Source organism: Eretmochelys imbricata, chromosome 23 (genome assembly GCF_965152235.1).
Source record: "Eretmochelys imbricata isolate rEreImb1 chromosome 23, rEreImb1.hap1, whole genome shotgun sequence".
NCBI lineage: Eukaryota > Metazoa > Chordata > Testudines > Cheloniidae > Eretmochelys > Eretmochelys imbricata.
The window spans coordinates 3,073,501-3,087,655 of NC_135594.1; the positions used below are offsets into that span (position 1 = coordinate 3,073,501).

Consider the following 14,155-nt stretch of genomic DNA (forward strand, 5'->3'; position numbering starts at 1 on the left):
GAGAACATTTTCAGCTGCAAAAATGCAGATTTGGCGACCGTGGAATTCGCGTCAGTTTCGCCAGATGGGTTGGGGTGAAAAAAACCACTCCCCCCAAAAGGCTGGTGAATCGCTTCCATTTGCCACGTCCTCCTGTTTAAACCAAGCAAGCCAACCCCCCCCCCACCCCCCTGCTTCCAACAGAAGGAAAAAACCAGCTCAATATTTTTGCTGCCCTGAAGCTTTTTAAAGCTTTTCAATGCAGCAAAAGGTCAACCCCCCGAATTGGTGGGTCACCCCCAAGGGGACACCTCAGAGCTGCGCCAGCTCTGGTGATCACAGTGCACGTGGGCAGGGCCAGCCTGGATGGCTCGCGGACTTCAGCACCAGTGGGAGTCCAGGAGCGCTCCGTGCCAAGGGGCAGCGGGTGCATCACAGGGCTCCCTGGCGCTGGGCTTGCCCTACCGGTCGCTTACAGTCTCGGCTGAAAGCCTGTGGCAGATGGGGCATCGTACAGGAAACGTGCGAGACGTGTTGGCTGTGGGTCTGTGCGTTTGGGGTGCACAGACACCGGTCAGGCCTCAGGTACAGCCCCCGTCCCGCTCTCAGGCCGCTCCTCTCCCAATTTCACAACGGCCACCCGCTGCCAGGCGAAGCAAAACTGCAGGGAGTAAAGCCAATGAACTGCTGGAGCTATACCTGGGGGGTGGGCAGCAGTTCTTCCCTCCCCCCGTTATCCTTCACCCAGGCTGGTTACTGGGTTCGTTTCGTGAAAGGGGGCTCACCGCCAGGCGTGGCTGACACTGGTGGAAGGACCGTGGGCGGAGGAGCTGGTGTTAGGCTTGTATATGGACTCGTTGCTGCCAAGCTTGCGGCTTACTTGCCACTGAAGCCGTTTGTTAAATAAACGTGGCCTTGTTTTCACTGTGTTCAGGGGTGCGGCTTTCGATGGTGTAAGGAGCAAGGGCTGGCACCTGTTCCCGTGGGAAGAGTGGGGATGGTAGGTCTGTGAGCAGCCCGGGGCTGGACACTCCAAGGAGACGCTGAGAGTTTGTGAAGTGCCCATCCCTGGCCGGGGTGGGGCGAGGGAAGCGCTTGTGTGGCCCATGGAGGCAGGGAACTGACCCTGGCAAGGACCCACAAGGCTCCCTCATGCTAAGGGCAGGTGGGAGCGAGTTGCCTCTGTACTCTGGGACGCATCAAACCCCCATTCCCCTCAACGGCTCCCCTCCCACCAGCCCCCCGCTTTAGCTCTGGTGCCTGAGCCAGCAGCAAGGGGGCAGAGAGCACCTGTTGTATGGCCAAGGGCAGGGCAGGGTAAGCCCTACTGCTCCCCTGGGGCTGGTGCCCCCCATCTATACCCCCTCCTAGGGGCAGCATCGCTCACACCCCACTTCAGCCTCTGCCTAGCGTAGACCTGAGGTCCCACCTTCCCCTTCCACCACCTGGGGTGGCTATTCCCTGCCTTAGCCTCTGCCCCTTGCCACTTTCCAGCCGCCACCTTGGGCTCCCTTTCTCCCATGCTGCCTAGTTCAAACCCTGGACCCCTCGGCAGTGAGCCCCAGAGGGCAGGTTTGTTTGATTTCAGTTTATTAATAACTCAGCTCTGGGTTCATCTCATTGGTGGCTTTTTCTGCTACGAAACAAGCTTTAGGGGCCAGCGCAGACCCCGCGGCCTGACCCAGAAAGGGGGGTCACCCTAAAGGCACTGTGGGCTAACAGTCCGATTGAGCCGCAGCTACATCTTGGAGTACACGATGTCCTTGGTGCTCTTCTTCTCCATGGCAGCCTGAGCAGATTTCATGAGGTCCTCAGTCTGCAGCATGCTCATGTTCCAGGTGGCCTGGGGGAGGCACAGCAGGTAGAGGGGGGGCAGGAGAGCCACTGAGGGGAGGGAAATGCAATGGGCCTTTCCCCTCTAGCCACAGGAGGCCGCAGGCAGATTTCCAGGGCACAACTGCGTCTCAGGGGCTGGGATAGCAGGGGCTGCGGGTTGGGGTTGAGGGGGACCGGCAGAGCTCTGTGTGGGGAGCCTGTGGGCTGCGGGTTGGGAATGAGGGACACTGGCAGAGCTGTGGATAAGGAGCCTGGGGGTGCAGGTCAGGGTTAACACCGGCAGGGCTGTAGGTGGGGAGCCCAGGAGGCTGGAGATCTGGACTGAGGGGCACTGGCACGGCTGTGCGTGGGGAGCCGAGGGGCTGGGGTTGGGAATGAGGGGCATCCGCAGAGCTGTGGGTCAGGGCTAGGGGGCAGCAGCTTGGGTGCTCACCATGTACCGCAGGCCCTCAGACACGGAGTGGTCCCTGGAGTACACTAGGTTGACCTTGGTGCCCTGCACGGCCACGGGGCTCTTGCCAGCGATGTCGGCCGCCAGCTCAAAGGCGCCCTCCAGCATGGCCTGCTTGTCCTGGAAAACCCGGCTGGAGAGAGGGGAGGAGCCATGCGACGCTAAGGCGGGTGCTCCGACCCCCGGAGCAGGGACACCACACCCCCCACCTTGCGGATGGGACAGAACCAGTTCGCAGCAGCAGGGTCTCCAGCCAATCGCAGTGCACATCACGACGGGGGCATGGCCCAGACCCCTCCCAGTGGCTCTACCCCATAGACCCATGCAGGGGGGAAAGGAAGCCCTCAGCCTCGTGGGCCTGTCTGCTCTCGGGAGCACGACCCCACTCCTCACGCGCTCAGGAATTGGGCGAAGGTGGAGTCACACGTAGGACGACTTGGTTCTATCCCCAGCTCTGGGAGGGGAGGGGAGGGGGATCTAGTAGTTGGGCAGCAGGGAGCCAGGACTCCTGGGTCTCCTCCCAAAACTGCCAGACTTAGGAGAAGCCCCCAACCCCTCTCTGTGCCTCCCTTTAGCCACCTGTGTGCTGGAGGCACAGGCTGCTTCTCCTCTGGGAGGCGGGGAGGGGGGCATTCGCTCCCCTGGGTAACATGCTCATGGGGGCAGCTACCTGACCAGGCCGCTGCTCTCAGCTTCTGGAGCCATCATCTTGCGGGCGGTGAAGGCCAGTTCATTCACCAGGCTGGGGAGGGAGAGCACAGGGGCAGGTGTGGGTGTGACACACACACACACCTCCCTCCCTCCCTCCCTGGGAGAGGCTGCACCTTGCCAGTTATGCTGTACAGATCCCTCCCCCATGTCTCCCCTCTGCCTCTGCCAGCACAGCAAGCCTGCAGCCCTGCCCTGCCGGAAACACAGCTACTCCCTGACACCCAGCCAGCTTCCAGGGGCACTGGGCGGCCAGTGGGGACCACTAGGTGCGGGAGAATGGATCCTAAATCCTCTTGCTCTTCAGCTGGGCCAGAGCTCCCTGCAGTCTCTCTAAACGCCACGAGGTGCCATTTCTGTCTTGGGCTGTTCCCACTCCCCTCCCCAGCAAGGTCCCGTGGGCAAAGGCCACAGGGTGACGCATGAGCCAGCCTAGAACGTGGCCAATTCAATTAAAGGAGCCTGGCCAGGCAAAGCCAGCGATGCTCGAATTGCAAGGCAAAGATGGGGTCAAAGGTGGAAACGACTCCCCATGATGGAGCGTGAGCCCGGAGGAGCGTGAAAGAGGCATTTTTCCAGGCACTGGTGCTCAGATTCTGTGGCACACAACATAACCCCCAGGGCTGTTAGCCTACCCACGGATCTGCCAGCTCTCCATCAACTGACTGCCCCTTTTAATGGGGTTGGGGAGAATTCAGGCTCTGACCCATCCCCACATTTGAAACCGGCTGCAGGCACATACCTCTGGTTCCCGATGATCTTGGGCAAGCGCTGCAGCGTGCCCACATCTGCCGCCAGCCCGATATCCACCTCCTGCAAGGGGGGAGAGAAGGGCAGGGATCAGACACCCTCATGTCTAGACGCGAGGCAGAAGGGGCATCAGCTCACTGGGCCACACAACACAAGGGAGCTGCGCCGGGGGGAGGGGGGGGGGGCGGGGGCGCAGGGTGTGTGTGATTCTGTTACTATGATCTGCAGGGAAATGGCCCGGCTACACAACGGCAGCAGGGACGGAACCCAGGTCTTAAACCACAAAACTCTTCTGCCTCAGCTAAAAAACCCAGGTCTGCTGGCCAGGGCTGCAGAAGGCGACATATGTGGCCCAGCCACCATCAGAGGGAGCCACGTGGAGCTGGGGTAAGGAAGGCAGCTGTAGTAATTGTTGCAGAGGGAAATGGCACATTTGCCAGCCAATCACTGCTTCTATCAGCCACCCCCTTTTTTGCCTTTGACAACATAAACTCTTCCAAGCAGCGACTGTCTCGCTATATCTGTCCAGCACCCGGTACCACAATCCTGAGATGGACTGAAAAGTGGGTTACAATTGTGATCTGTCACTTTAAATGTTCTAGGGTTTTCCTGGTCCTGCTGGCAGGCCAGGGGGGCACTGTAGGAAAACATGAGATCAGACTCAGTCAGCGAAGAGCCAGCTCAGAGCAAACTAGGGTGAGCTGAGCCCCTCTGCCTCAGAGGGCAGCCTGCTTTGTCTTGCTCTGTTTTGGGACGCTGGTGTGTTAGGGTTGTAAAGTCTAAGAAATAAAGTGTTTTGCAGCAACCTTCCAGCGAGAGTATTGTGTGTTTTTATTTAACTTCTGCGTGTGTATGCCACTAACATAACTAATGCATCGTCACTAAGCTACAGAGTTGACATAAATGGGTTCTCTGGGCTACTGGTTCAGGCTCTCAGCATACTCAGGCATCAGTTCAAATCCCGAAGGGGTTTGGCAGAACCATGAAAGGCAACTGTAACTCAGGGACCGCTTGATGCCACCTGCGTCACACTGTTTATTGTAATCATTGCAAGATTTAGGTACAGAAAATAGTGAGGAGTTAAATATATATGCTGAAAATTCTGTTTTTTTGGGCTGTAGTTGTAAACTGGTCACTCAAACGTAGCGTGCCTTGAGACAAATGTCTCCAGACAGGGGATGGGAGACTCTTCTCTCACTGTGTGTCATACAATAGGCGTCTATTAGCATGCCAATGCCAGTGAAGAGCTGGCAGAGATGACAGAAGGAAATTAACAAGAAGAGGTAAACAGCGGGGGAAGAGAGGAGGTGCCCTGTTTTGAGGTGAACATCACAGGTCTGTTTTTGGTATATTTGGCATCTTTCACCTACGAAGTAAACTGGTTGAAAACACTGGGGTTACGCTATCTTATAGGAGACAGGGGGATGCCCTGTTAGTGAAAGAGAGGCTCTAAGAAGCCTTATAATTTTGTTTTATATGTAACCGTAGATGTATTCCAATCTTCTGACTTGCTAGCACTTGAATCTCTGTTTGACAAACTTATTCTCACTCTACGTAATTGCACTGAGTTTTACAAGCCGGAGTGTATTTTTCTTTTGGGAATAGTGGATCTGAGAGTTCTGCAAGCATTCTGTGCTGCAGGGACTGGGGACTCCAGAGGGATGATCCGAGGGCTCAGAAGTTAACGTGTGCCTATCACTACCTGTACAGAGAGAGCAGGGCCAGAGGCTGGTGGTTTCAGGGCGCTGATCCACAGACCAGACTGCCTCATGGTAAAGGCAGTTGGCAGCAAGGTGCCTGAAAATCCTGGATACCCCTGGGAAGCATCAAATGAGCTCGGATTCTGGAGGATAATTGCACAGCTGCGTAAATGCCTTATATTCCGCGGTGTGGAAAACACAGAGCAGTGCTGCTGGCATGTTACAAGTAACAGAGCCAGAAAAGCACACTGCTGTCACCAGCATGCCCCAAAACTTGCTAAAAAAGCCAGCAACAATCAGATTTCTGCCCTCAAGGGAAGGGCGGCAGAGGGCCCTGGACATACCTTCACTTGGAACCATGCATCCTGGGTGCAATACCGGATATCACAGGCAGAGATCAGGTCTACACCTGCAAAGGGAACCGACAGTCATTCTGGTCTTGCCATAACATTCCCACACCTCCACTTCCCTGTCCTTGTTCTCCCTCTCTCTGGTGCCAGGAGTCTCCAGGGAGATTCAGACAAGGCTTCCCCTTGGGGCATCCCCTATACGGATGGGTGCATGGCACCCCCTAGTGCTGCACAGGGTTCAGTACTAACTCAGAGGGAAGGGTATCAGGGAGTAGCTGTATTAGTCTGGATCTGTAAAAGCGGCAGAGAGTCCTGTGGCACCTTATAGACTAACAGACGTATTGGAGCAGCAGCTTTCGTGGGTGAACACCCACTGCATGCATCCAACAAAGTGGGTGTTCACCCACGAAAGCTGCTGCTCCAATACGTCTGCTAGTCTAGAAGGTGCCACAGGACTCTCTGCCACTTTTTCAGAGGGAAGGGTGCCCCCTACTGATTCACTGATATAACTGCTGGCTTTCTCCATGGCCCGAATCGATCCCTCGCCTTGCTGTGAGGCTCCCAACGAGTGTCAGTTCTCAGGGCAGTTTGGACGCCACTCTACTGGGAGTCGAACCCTCATCGCACTCAGGCTACGGAACAGCCAGCGCCTTCGGTCCCTCACGGTCTGTGCCAGTTTGGAAACAGGGATCTAAGAGGTGAAAGGCTCTGCAGCCTATTGCTGATTCCAGCCCATCTCACGCCCATGAGGAGCCCTGAGCTAACACAGCCCTGTCCCATTCCCAATCCAATGGGCCTCACCTCCCCCAATGCAGGCTCCATGGACAGCGGCAATCACGGGCTTCGGACACTGGAAGAAAGCCAAGAGGACGTTCATCACAGAGGAGCCAAAGCAAATCAGCCCCTGCCCAGCTCAGAAACCCACTACTAAGGGTAGCAGGGACCCTGGCTCATCGGGGCTCCAGTCCCTTCTAAGCCCTGCTCTGTCCAGATGGGCCAGGTTCTTGCTCACATCCTGATTTCAGGGCTGACAGTGGGGCCATGAGAAGCTGGGGGTTGCAGGGAAGCCCTGATACAATGGGAGAAGGGCAGGTGTACACCACACAGAAGGGCAGGAAACACTCCCCCAAGGAGGGTTCGTGCAGGGAGCTACAGTGCTAGCCAGGGGCCAGGGAGGTAGAGCCAGGAAGATGCTGGGATGCAGTTCTTGGTGATCCTGGACATGTTACTGTTATTTGTGTTATCGTAGGGCCATGAGCTCTAGTCATGAACCAGGCTCCCATGGTGCTAGGCACTGTACATTTTTATTGCTGTTAGGTATATTACGGTAGCACCCAGGTGCCCAGTCGTGGCCCAGCTCCCATTGTGCCAGGTGCTGTATATTTGTATTACTATTAGGAGTATTACAGTAGCATTGCCCCAACTTGTCGCACAAATATCTTGGGACCAACATGGCTACAACAACACTGTAAGCGACGAGTGATGAAATTTAAGAATGTATTATATGATCATGTTAAAGGAAGCATGCACAAAAGACTTTACAGCATAATAATTCTATATTCATACTTGCATTTTAAGATGAAATAACATTAAGGGGCAATTCATTTTTTTGATGAAGAAATGGATAAAGGGTTTTTTCTTCAGCTGTGCATGAAGCTTTCTATAAATGGGAAGCTACCCTATTTATAATGAATTCTAAACTGATTAATATTAAATTTACTTTTTTTGCTATTATATTTAATTTTTGTACTCAGAGATGTTATTGGCTGTTGTTAATGTTATTTTAATCATCATTTGCATCAATGCAAATTCTGCAAACCATGTACAAATTCCCCTTTACCACTTGTTAAAATGAAAACATATTGATGACCATGACCCAAGGTTGTGGCTGGAGTTTATTATACTTTTATACTTTTTATTTACTCCTCCTAACACACTTAACTTTAGCTAGTCTGAAGCCTGAAGTTTAGGCTTTAAGGCCTGCTTTCTACTTGCATTTCCTACACACTTGATTAGCATAAGCAAACATTTCCTTCCTAGTCCACACCAGGCAAGAACAGCTTCCTGGCAGGACAGGTGCTTGTGTCCCTGCCGAGCTACCTCACCCTCTCCAGCACAGTGAAACTCTCCTGATACTCCCTGATCTTCTTGCGTGTGTTCCACGCCTTGCGAGCCGTGTCATCCCCTTCCACCATCATGAACACGCTGCCCATCTCCATGAGGTCGATGCCTATGGCAGGGAGATGGGGGTAGGAGGGAAAAATCACACACACCCCTACTTCAATCACAAGAGTAACGATCAACCTCCCCGTACTCCTGCATGCCCAAATCTAGGGATCTGGACACTCAGCTGCTAAGACACTGACTGTTAGTGGTGAGGTCATGCCCGAAACTGATGTTGCTCCTACCTGCCCCACCCAGGGGAGATGCACAGAGACTGGCCCAGGATGGCTTCTACTGGCCCGACCCAGCAGGAGGTGATTCCTGGCTCAGACCAGAGTAGTCCTGCTAGGGGGAGGCGATGCTGGGACTGGCCCAGTGCAGCTCCTAAGCCCAACAATGTCCGCTGAAAGAACCTCTTGCATAGTGACTGGTCACTATCGCAAGCCGGGAGCTGGCCTCTGGCTGGCAGGAAACCCACCCCATCTCCACAACACATAAGCCACTCGTCCGAGGCTCCACCTGTGTCCAGCACATTCGGGTTTCCTTACCGGCAGTGAATAGCTTCCCGGCACCCGACACCACCACCGCATGGCAGTCTGAGTCCTGGGCGATCTTGTTAAAACACTCCACCATCTCCCTGCAGGGATCAGAGCAACGGGAGATCAGCCAGGCTCTCACTAGAGGGACAGTTACTTCAGCCAACCCAAAAAAAATTACAAAAACCCTCACCCTTAATTCTTGAGGGCACACCCGCCCCAGCTCCTAGGGGCGAGAAGGGAGTTCAGACTCAGACCCATTGGCTGATCCAGACATCAGTCCCACCGGGCACCAGGCTGAGACAAAACCAGCTCCAACAAGTTGTTGGATGTCAGCTGGGGACAAGGCTCTTACGGGGCAGACAGTTGGCTTAGAGGATGGCACAGCACGAGCGCAAGAGAATCAAAACCACCTTTGTTCTTGATCTCTTGGGTGCTGTGGGATCAGAGACAGGTTAAAACAGGGGGAGAACATGGAAACATCCTGGCTCAGGGTGAGGATGGTAAAGCATCAGCGACCCCAGCTAAGAACATCTTATCGGCAGCACCTCACCAGGAAACATGCTGCTTTAGCAGAGGGCTTTATAGGCCAGCTGTGCGGAAAAGGAATCCGCGGCAGAGCCAGGAATCGAACCCAGGTCTTCTGGCCCCAGCCTCTAACCATAAACCCTCCTTTCACCAGACCTCTCCAGTTCACCAAGACTGCTCCCAGCCATTTCAGGAAATCAGCTGTGGCTTCTCCCAATACAGCTTCCTCCCATGACACATCCCCTCTTTCCAGGGTTTCACCCACGGGTTGCAACTTGGGTGGTTAGAATGTGTCAAATGGCCAGGCGGGAGGCCTGTGGGGGGAGGGAGGGTGTCCTGCCCCCAGGGTGGGGTGGGAGGGTTGCAGAGCTTGCCATGCACGCATCCCACAATGGCAGTTCCAGTCCCGTGGGGCTGGCTGGGCACGGCTCCCCACTCCGAGCGCTGTTACATGGTGCACACTGTTGCAAGTTTGGCCCATCCACCCCTCCATCATGACAAAGGGGTGGTTGGGCCAAACCTGAGTGGTGCTGCATCCCCGTACCACAGGTTGCCACACAGGGAGCACAGCCGAGCCAGCCCTTTGAGACAAGAGCCACTGCTGAGGTGTGCATGGTGTACTTAGTACGTACCACATTGGTGTGTATATTCTACAGCAAGGGTAAGAAATATGTAGTAAGCCAGATGTGGGGTTTTTTTAGCACTACGGCTATTTACCGGGTTACGACAGGCCATCAAGGTTTACAAATGGATCCTAATCCCAGAATGGTTGAGAATCACTGCTCTCCAACGCTGCCCCGCCCTGATGCTGTCACATTCAGCTCTGGGCTCACTGGGGCAGAAATCTGTTTGAGATTTGACCCAGTTCACCCACCACCTGGCAGAGCAACGTGTGCCATCGACACCACAAGAACAGCCAGTAACTGGCTGCTTCCCTTCCCTTGCTTGTTTCTTGTTGTCTAGGGATACAATCTAGCCACAGCAGGGGGGGGGCGGGGAGGAGGGGGAGCGCTAGAGGACCTCTCAACGGCTCCTCCAGCCCAGCGTTCCTAGGCTTACCTCCAGAACACTGCATTCATGGCGTTCCGTTTGTCCGGCCGGTTCAGCTCCACATGGAACACTTTCTCCCGCACCCTGGACACCTTCAGAGTCTCATAGCTGTGAGATGCATGGGGCTGCTCTGGGGCTGACGACATGGCTCTGAAGCTAAGCAGTGGCTGAAACTGAGCGGACAGCTCTGGGAAAAGAGAAACACGGCCCATTAACATCAGGGATCCCAGGAAAGGAGAATTCCCAGGGGGTACTGGGCTGCACTATTAAATGGGGCAGAGACTGGTAAACGTAAGAGGAGCAGTACAGCCCAATGAATTAGGGCACAGGGTTCTGTTCTTGGCTCTGCCACAGACCTCAAGCACATCCCTTTCCCCCATACCTCAGTTTCCCTTCCTACTCCTTGTCTATTTCATCTGTAAACTCCGACACAGAGACTCTCTGCATATTGCACAGCACAAAGGGGCCTAAGGGTACATTCAGCACCGACTGCTGTGGGAGCTGCTCTGGGCTTGGCCCTTTTGAAAGTCAGTGCCTGAGTCAGAATTTCACAGCCCAAACGGTGGAACCCAAGTTACAGTGTCACAGCCTCTGTTTTCCTTGCCACACAAAGATTAAAGTTCAGTGCTGCCTCTAATGCTCAATGCATCTTGGCAGAGGCGAGGGTTTGGAAGAATAATTAACCAGGGGGCTACACGGAGATTGAGCAACACAGAGCACATAAGGAAGCTGGTGTAGTTTGAGAAAAGGAGGAGGGTGGGTTACATTTTTCCAGGTGGTGCTTGTTGAAATCTTCCTCTAGGTGCAGAATTTATTATGCAATTCTATTTACGCAGTGGTCCCTCTCCCCCAATTTTATCACAGAAAAAAACACCCAGACTTTTCTCAGTCCTTCCTAGGGGATCTCAAACCTGCAGAGCTTGGGCAGCTTTATTTGTATGTGAATGAGCAGACTGCTCCCTTGTTCATCTGCAGTGCCTTAATCCTCACCACCCACATGCAGGGGAGCAATTTTAGCTGCATTTGGCAAATTGGGCAAACTGAGGCATAAAGGTGGGAAGTGACTTGCAACATCTGGAAAGGGTTCAGAGTAGCAGCCGTGTTAGTCTGTATCCGCAAAAAGAAAAGGAGTACTTGTGGCACCTTAGAGACTAAAGAGAACCCAGGAGTCCTAGCCCCACACCCCCCTTGATTCTAACCACTAGAACACACTCCCTCTCAGAGCTAAGAACTGAACCTGAGTCTCCACTCTCAGCCCCCTTGTTCTAACTACTGGACACCATTGTCCTCCCACAGCCAGGGACAGAACCCAGGAGTCTTGATTCCCACCCTTCCTGCTCTAACCACTACACACCACGCCCCTGCCAGAGCTGGGATAGAACCCAGGAGGCTTGACTCCTTGCCCTCCACTCTAACCATCCCTATCAGGGCCAGTTCTATCACCGACCTGTGCTGTGACCTCAGGCAAGTCCCTTCCCCACTCTGCACCTCAGTTTCCCCAACTATAGAGCAAGGACACTGAGCTACTTCACAGGGCTGTGAAGCTGAATTCACTTGTGTCCACAAAGGGCTTTAGGATGTTTGGACAGAAGAGGTAAGAGAAGGGGGACATAAAACCCCCTGAACACCCCGTGCATTCCTGGGACAATACTCAACGCTGCACATCAGTGCGGTGCTATCTGAGACACAACCTTTCCCCTAGTGTCCTTTGACCAGGCTTTCGGAGTCTGGCTTATAAATAGCATGTTCACATTGGAGGGGCGGGGGAGAGAGATATTCAGATCTGTTTGCACTCAGAAGCAATTGGGCAACAGGTAACTCCTTGCCCAAGTCTTTCACCAGGGCCGAGCCTGGATGCTCAGGGCACCCTGCTTTGCCTCTGTTTGGAAAATGTTTTCTCCAGAAAGATTCCCACACACGTGCACCCAGCAGAAGCCCTGGGAATTGGAGCAGGTCCCGATCTAGCCATCTTCAGTAATTCTATGCCACCACCATGCCCTCCCTTCGCATAATGGTCTTGGACACCATCCGATGGTCCAGGGAATCTACATCGAACATATCACCAGCCACCAACAGTACCAGGAGGTGTGAGCCGGTACGACATCGTGCAGCAACTATGGGAAAGGGACTGAGAGACTTTTTCCATTGGACCATATGAACTGGAACCATAAACTCACTGAACATTAAATCCCACCAAATGAGGGTAAACCCATCCTCATCATCGTATCCACTCATTATACTCCGCATCTGAACGCAGCCATTATATGGACAACATACCCCCATATCTCAACATCTGTACTTTGACCCGTTAAACTTTTACCCCCAATCGGGGAGATTGCAGATTATGTATTCCTTACGCCACCCGTTCCTAAACCGAATTTCGCACCCCTTGATAACCTGCACCTTATTCCCTGATAACCAGAAACTTCTATGCTTAAACTCTGTACCGTTTTCTTTTTACTTCAACATCATCTTAATAAAATTATTAAATCTGAGCACTGCCCAATCCTGCAGTGAGCGAGGGCAGGGCTGGGCTAGTATTCCCATTGTACAACTGGGAACACCGAGGGCTTGTCGACTCTCGAAACGCTTTGAGGCACAGCCGCAGCGCTTCGGCGTAGACACGACCAACGGCAGACGTTCTCCCGTAGGCAACCCACTTTCCCGAGAGGTGGCAGCTAGGTCAGCTGACGAATTATCTACATATGGGGAGGTGCGGGGGTTAGGACAGTGTAACCGCATGGCTTGGGGAGTGGGCATTTTTCACACCGCTGCGCAACACAGCTGGGGGTCGACCTAAGTTTTTAGCGTCAGGCCAGGCCCGAGAAACGGTGCGAATAAGGGACTTGCCCCAGATCACACAGGGGGACCGGAGCGGGGTGGGAGGGGAGACACTGAGCCGAGATCTCTCAAGGCCCGGCCCAGCACCTTAACCACTGGTTCGTCCTTCCTCTCGAGGGCCCAGACCCGCCAGCTGATCCACGCAGACACCCGCCGACTTATTTCGAAGCGAGTCCGCCCGGGCCGCTTACAGCTCCAGCTCGCCGCGTCCGCAGGCCGAGGGCCTTCTGCCCGCTTTACAGGCGGGGAAACCGAGGCAGGGAGCGGGGTCGCCCAGGCCTGGGCTCCACCCCACCGGCTCCCCACTGCTTCGGTCAGACGCACCTACCTGTTCACTGGGGGGGGGACACATACATCCCTAGGGCGCCTCGAGCCCCCGGGGACCGGCAGCTGGGGGGGGCTACATGAAATCGGGGGGGGGGCAGCAGGAAAGAACAAGATGCTCGGGGAGGGGGGGCAGGCCCCATGCCATGCCCAGGAGGGGGCGACCCTGGCCCCCCCCAGGCTGAGAAGTGGGGGGGGCTCCTAACCTGGGGGGGGCTGGACATGAGGGGGATTCGCCCCCCATGACTGACACGCCGAGGGGGGATCAGAGGTCAGGGTGCGAGGGGGGATCAGAGGTCAGGGAGGGGTCAGAGCGTCCCGGTCCCTCACGTCTCCTCAGCAGCCCCCTCAGGACGGAGCCAGCAACCGCCGCCGCCGCCATCGAAGGCTCCCGCGCTCCGGCCGCTACCAGCCGCGTCAGGGGCAGCGCAGCAGCCGAGCCCCGCCCCCGCCCTGCGTCACTGGACGCGAAGCCCCGCCCCCGCCGCCATTTTAACTAATGGCACACTGCAGGAAAGATGGCGGCCCGTTCTCAGCCCCCCTCCTTTCGCCATGGCACCCAGCGAGGCGGAAGTGCTCAGTCCGCCATGACACCTACAGAGGCGGAAGGGCGCCAGTCCGCCATGACACCTACACAGGCGGAAGTGGCACCCAACAACTGCTACAGAGGCCCATGGGGGAAGCTGCGGGAGGCTCCCCAGGGGAGTGGAGGTGGCGGTGCCATACAGCCCCTGCAGCATGGGAGGCCTAGGCCTCATCTCTCCCATTCCCCCCCACCCCAGACAGGGCCCAGCCACTGCTCCAGGTTGACACCCCTGCCCCAGCCCATCCCACTCCCTGCTGCCCACCCCCCGGTGCCGCATCCCACTCAGCCCAAAAGAACCCAGCCTTTGTCAGCCCCCCATAAACCTCCCCACTCGTCTGGGCAGCAGGGACGGT

General features: G+C 55.2%; 1 protein-coding gene across 3 annotated transcripts; it reads right to left on the bottom strand.

Annotated features, from left to right (window-relative positions):
• Nucleotides 1-1,552: 1,552 nt before the first annotated feature.
• On the bottom strand, nucleotides 1,553-13,657 carry ECH1 (enoyl-CoA hydratase 1). Of its 3 annotated transcripts, none has more exons than XM_077840263.1 (10): nucleotides 13,547-13,657; nucleotides 10,061-10,238; nucleotides 8,486-8,574; nucleotides 7,880-8,004; nucleotides 6,576-6,624; nucleotides 5,769-5,833; nucleotides 3,717-3,787; nucleotides 2,937-3,008; nucleotides 2,249-2,399; nucleotides 1,553-1,822 (listed from the first exon to the last, which is right to left on the bottom strand). In XM_077840263.1, the coding sequence occupies exons 1-10, from the start codon at nucleotides 13,596-13,598 to the stop codon at nucleotides 1,718-1,720; spliced, it is 957 nt and encodes a 318-aa protein (XP_077696389.1). In that variant the 5' UTR covers nucleotides 13,599-13,657; the 3' UTR covers nucleotides 1,553-1,717. The 3 variants fall into 3 exon arrangements, with proteins under 3 accessions (XP_077696389.1, XP_077696390.1, XP_077696391.1); XM_077840264.1 differs by having other exon boundaries at nucleotides 13,423-13,561; XM_077840265.1 differs by lacking the exon at nucleotides 13,547-13,657 and adding an exon at nucleotides 12,980-13,183.
• Between the last annotated feature and the right edge of the window lie 498 nt (nucleotides 13,658-14,155).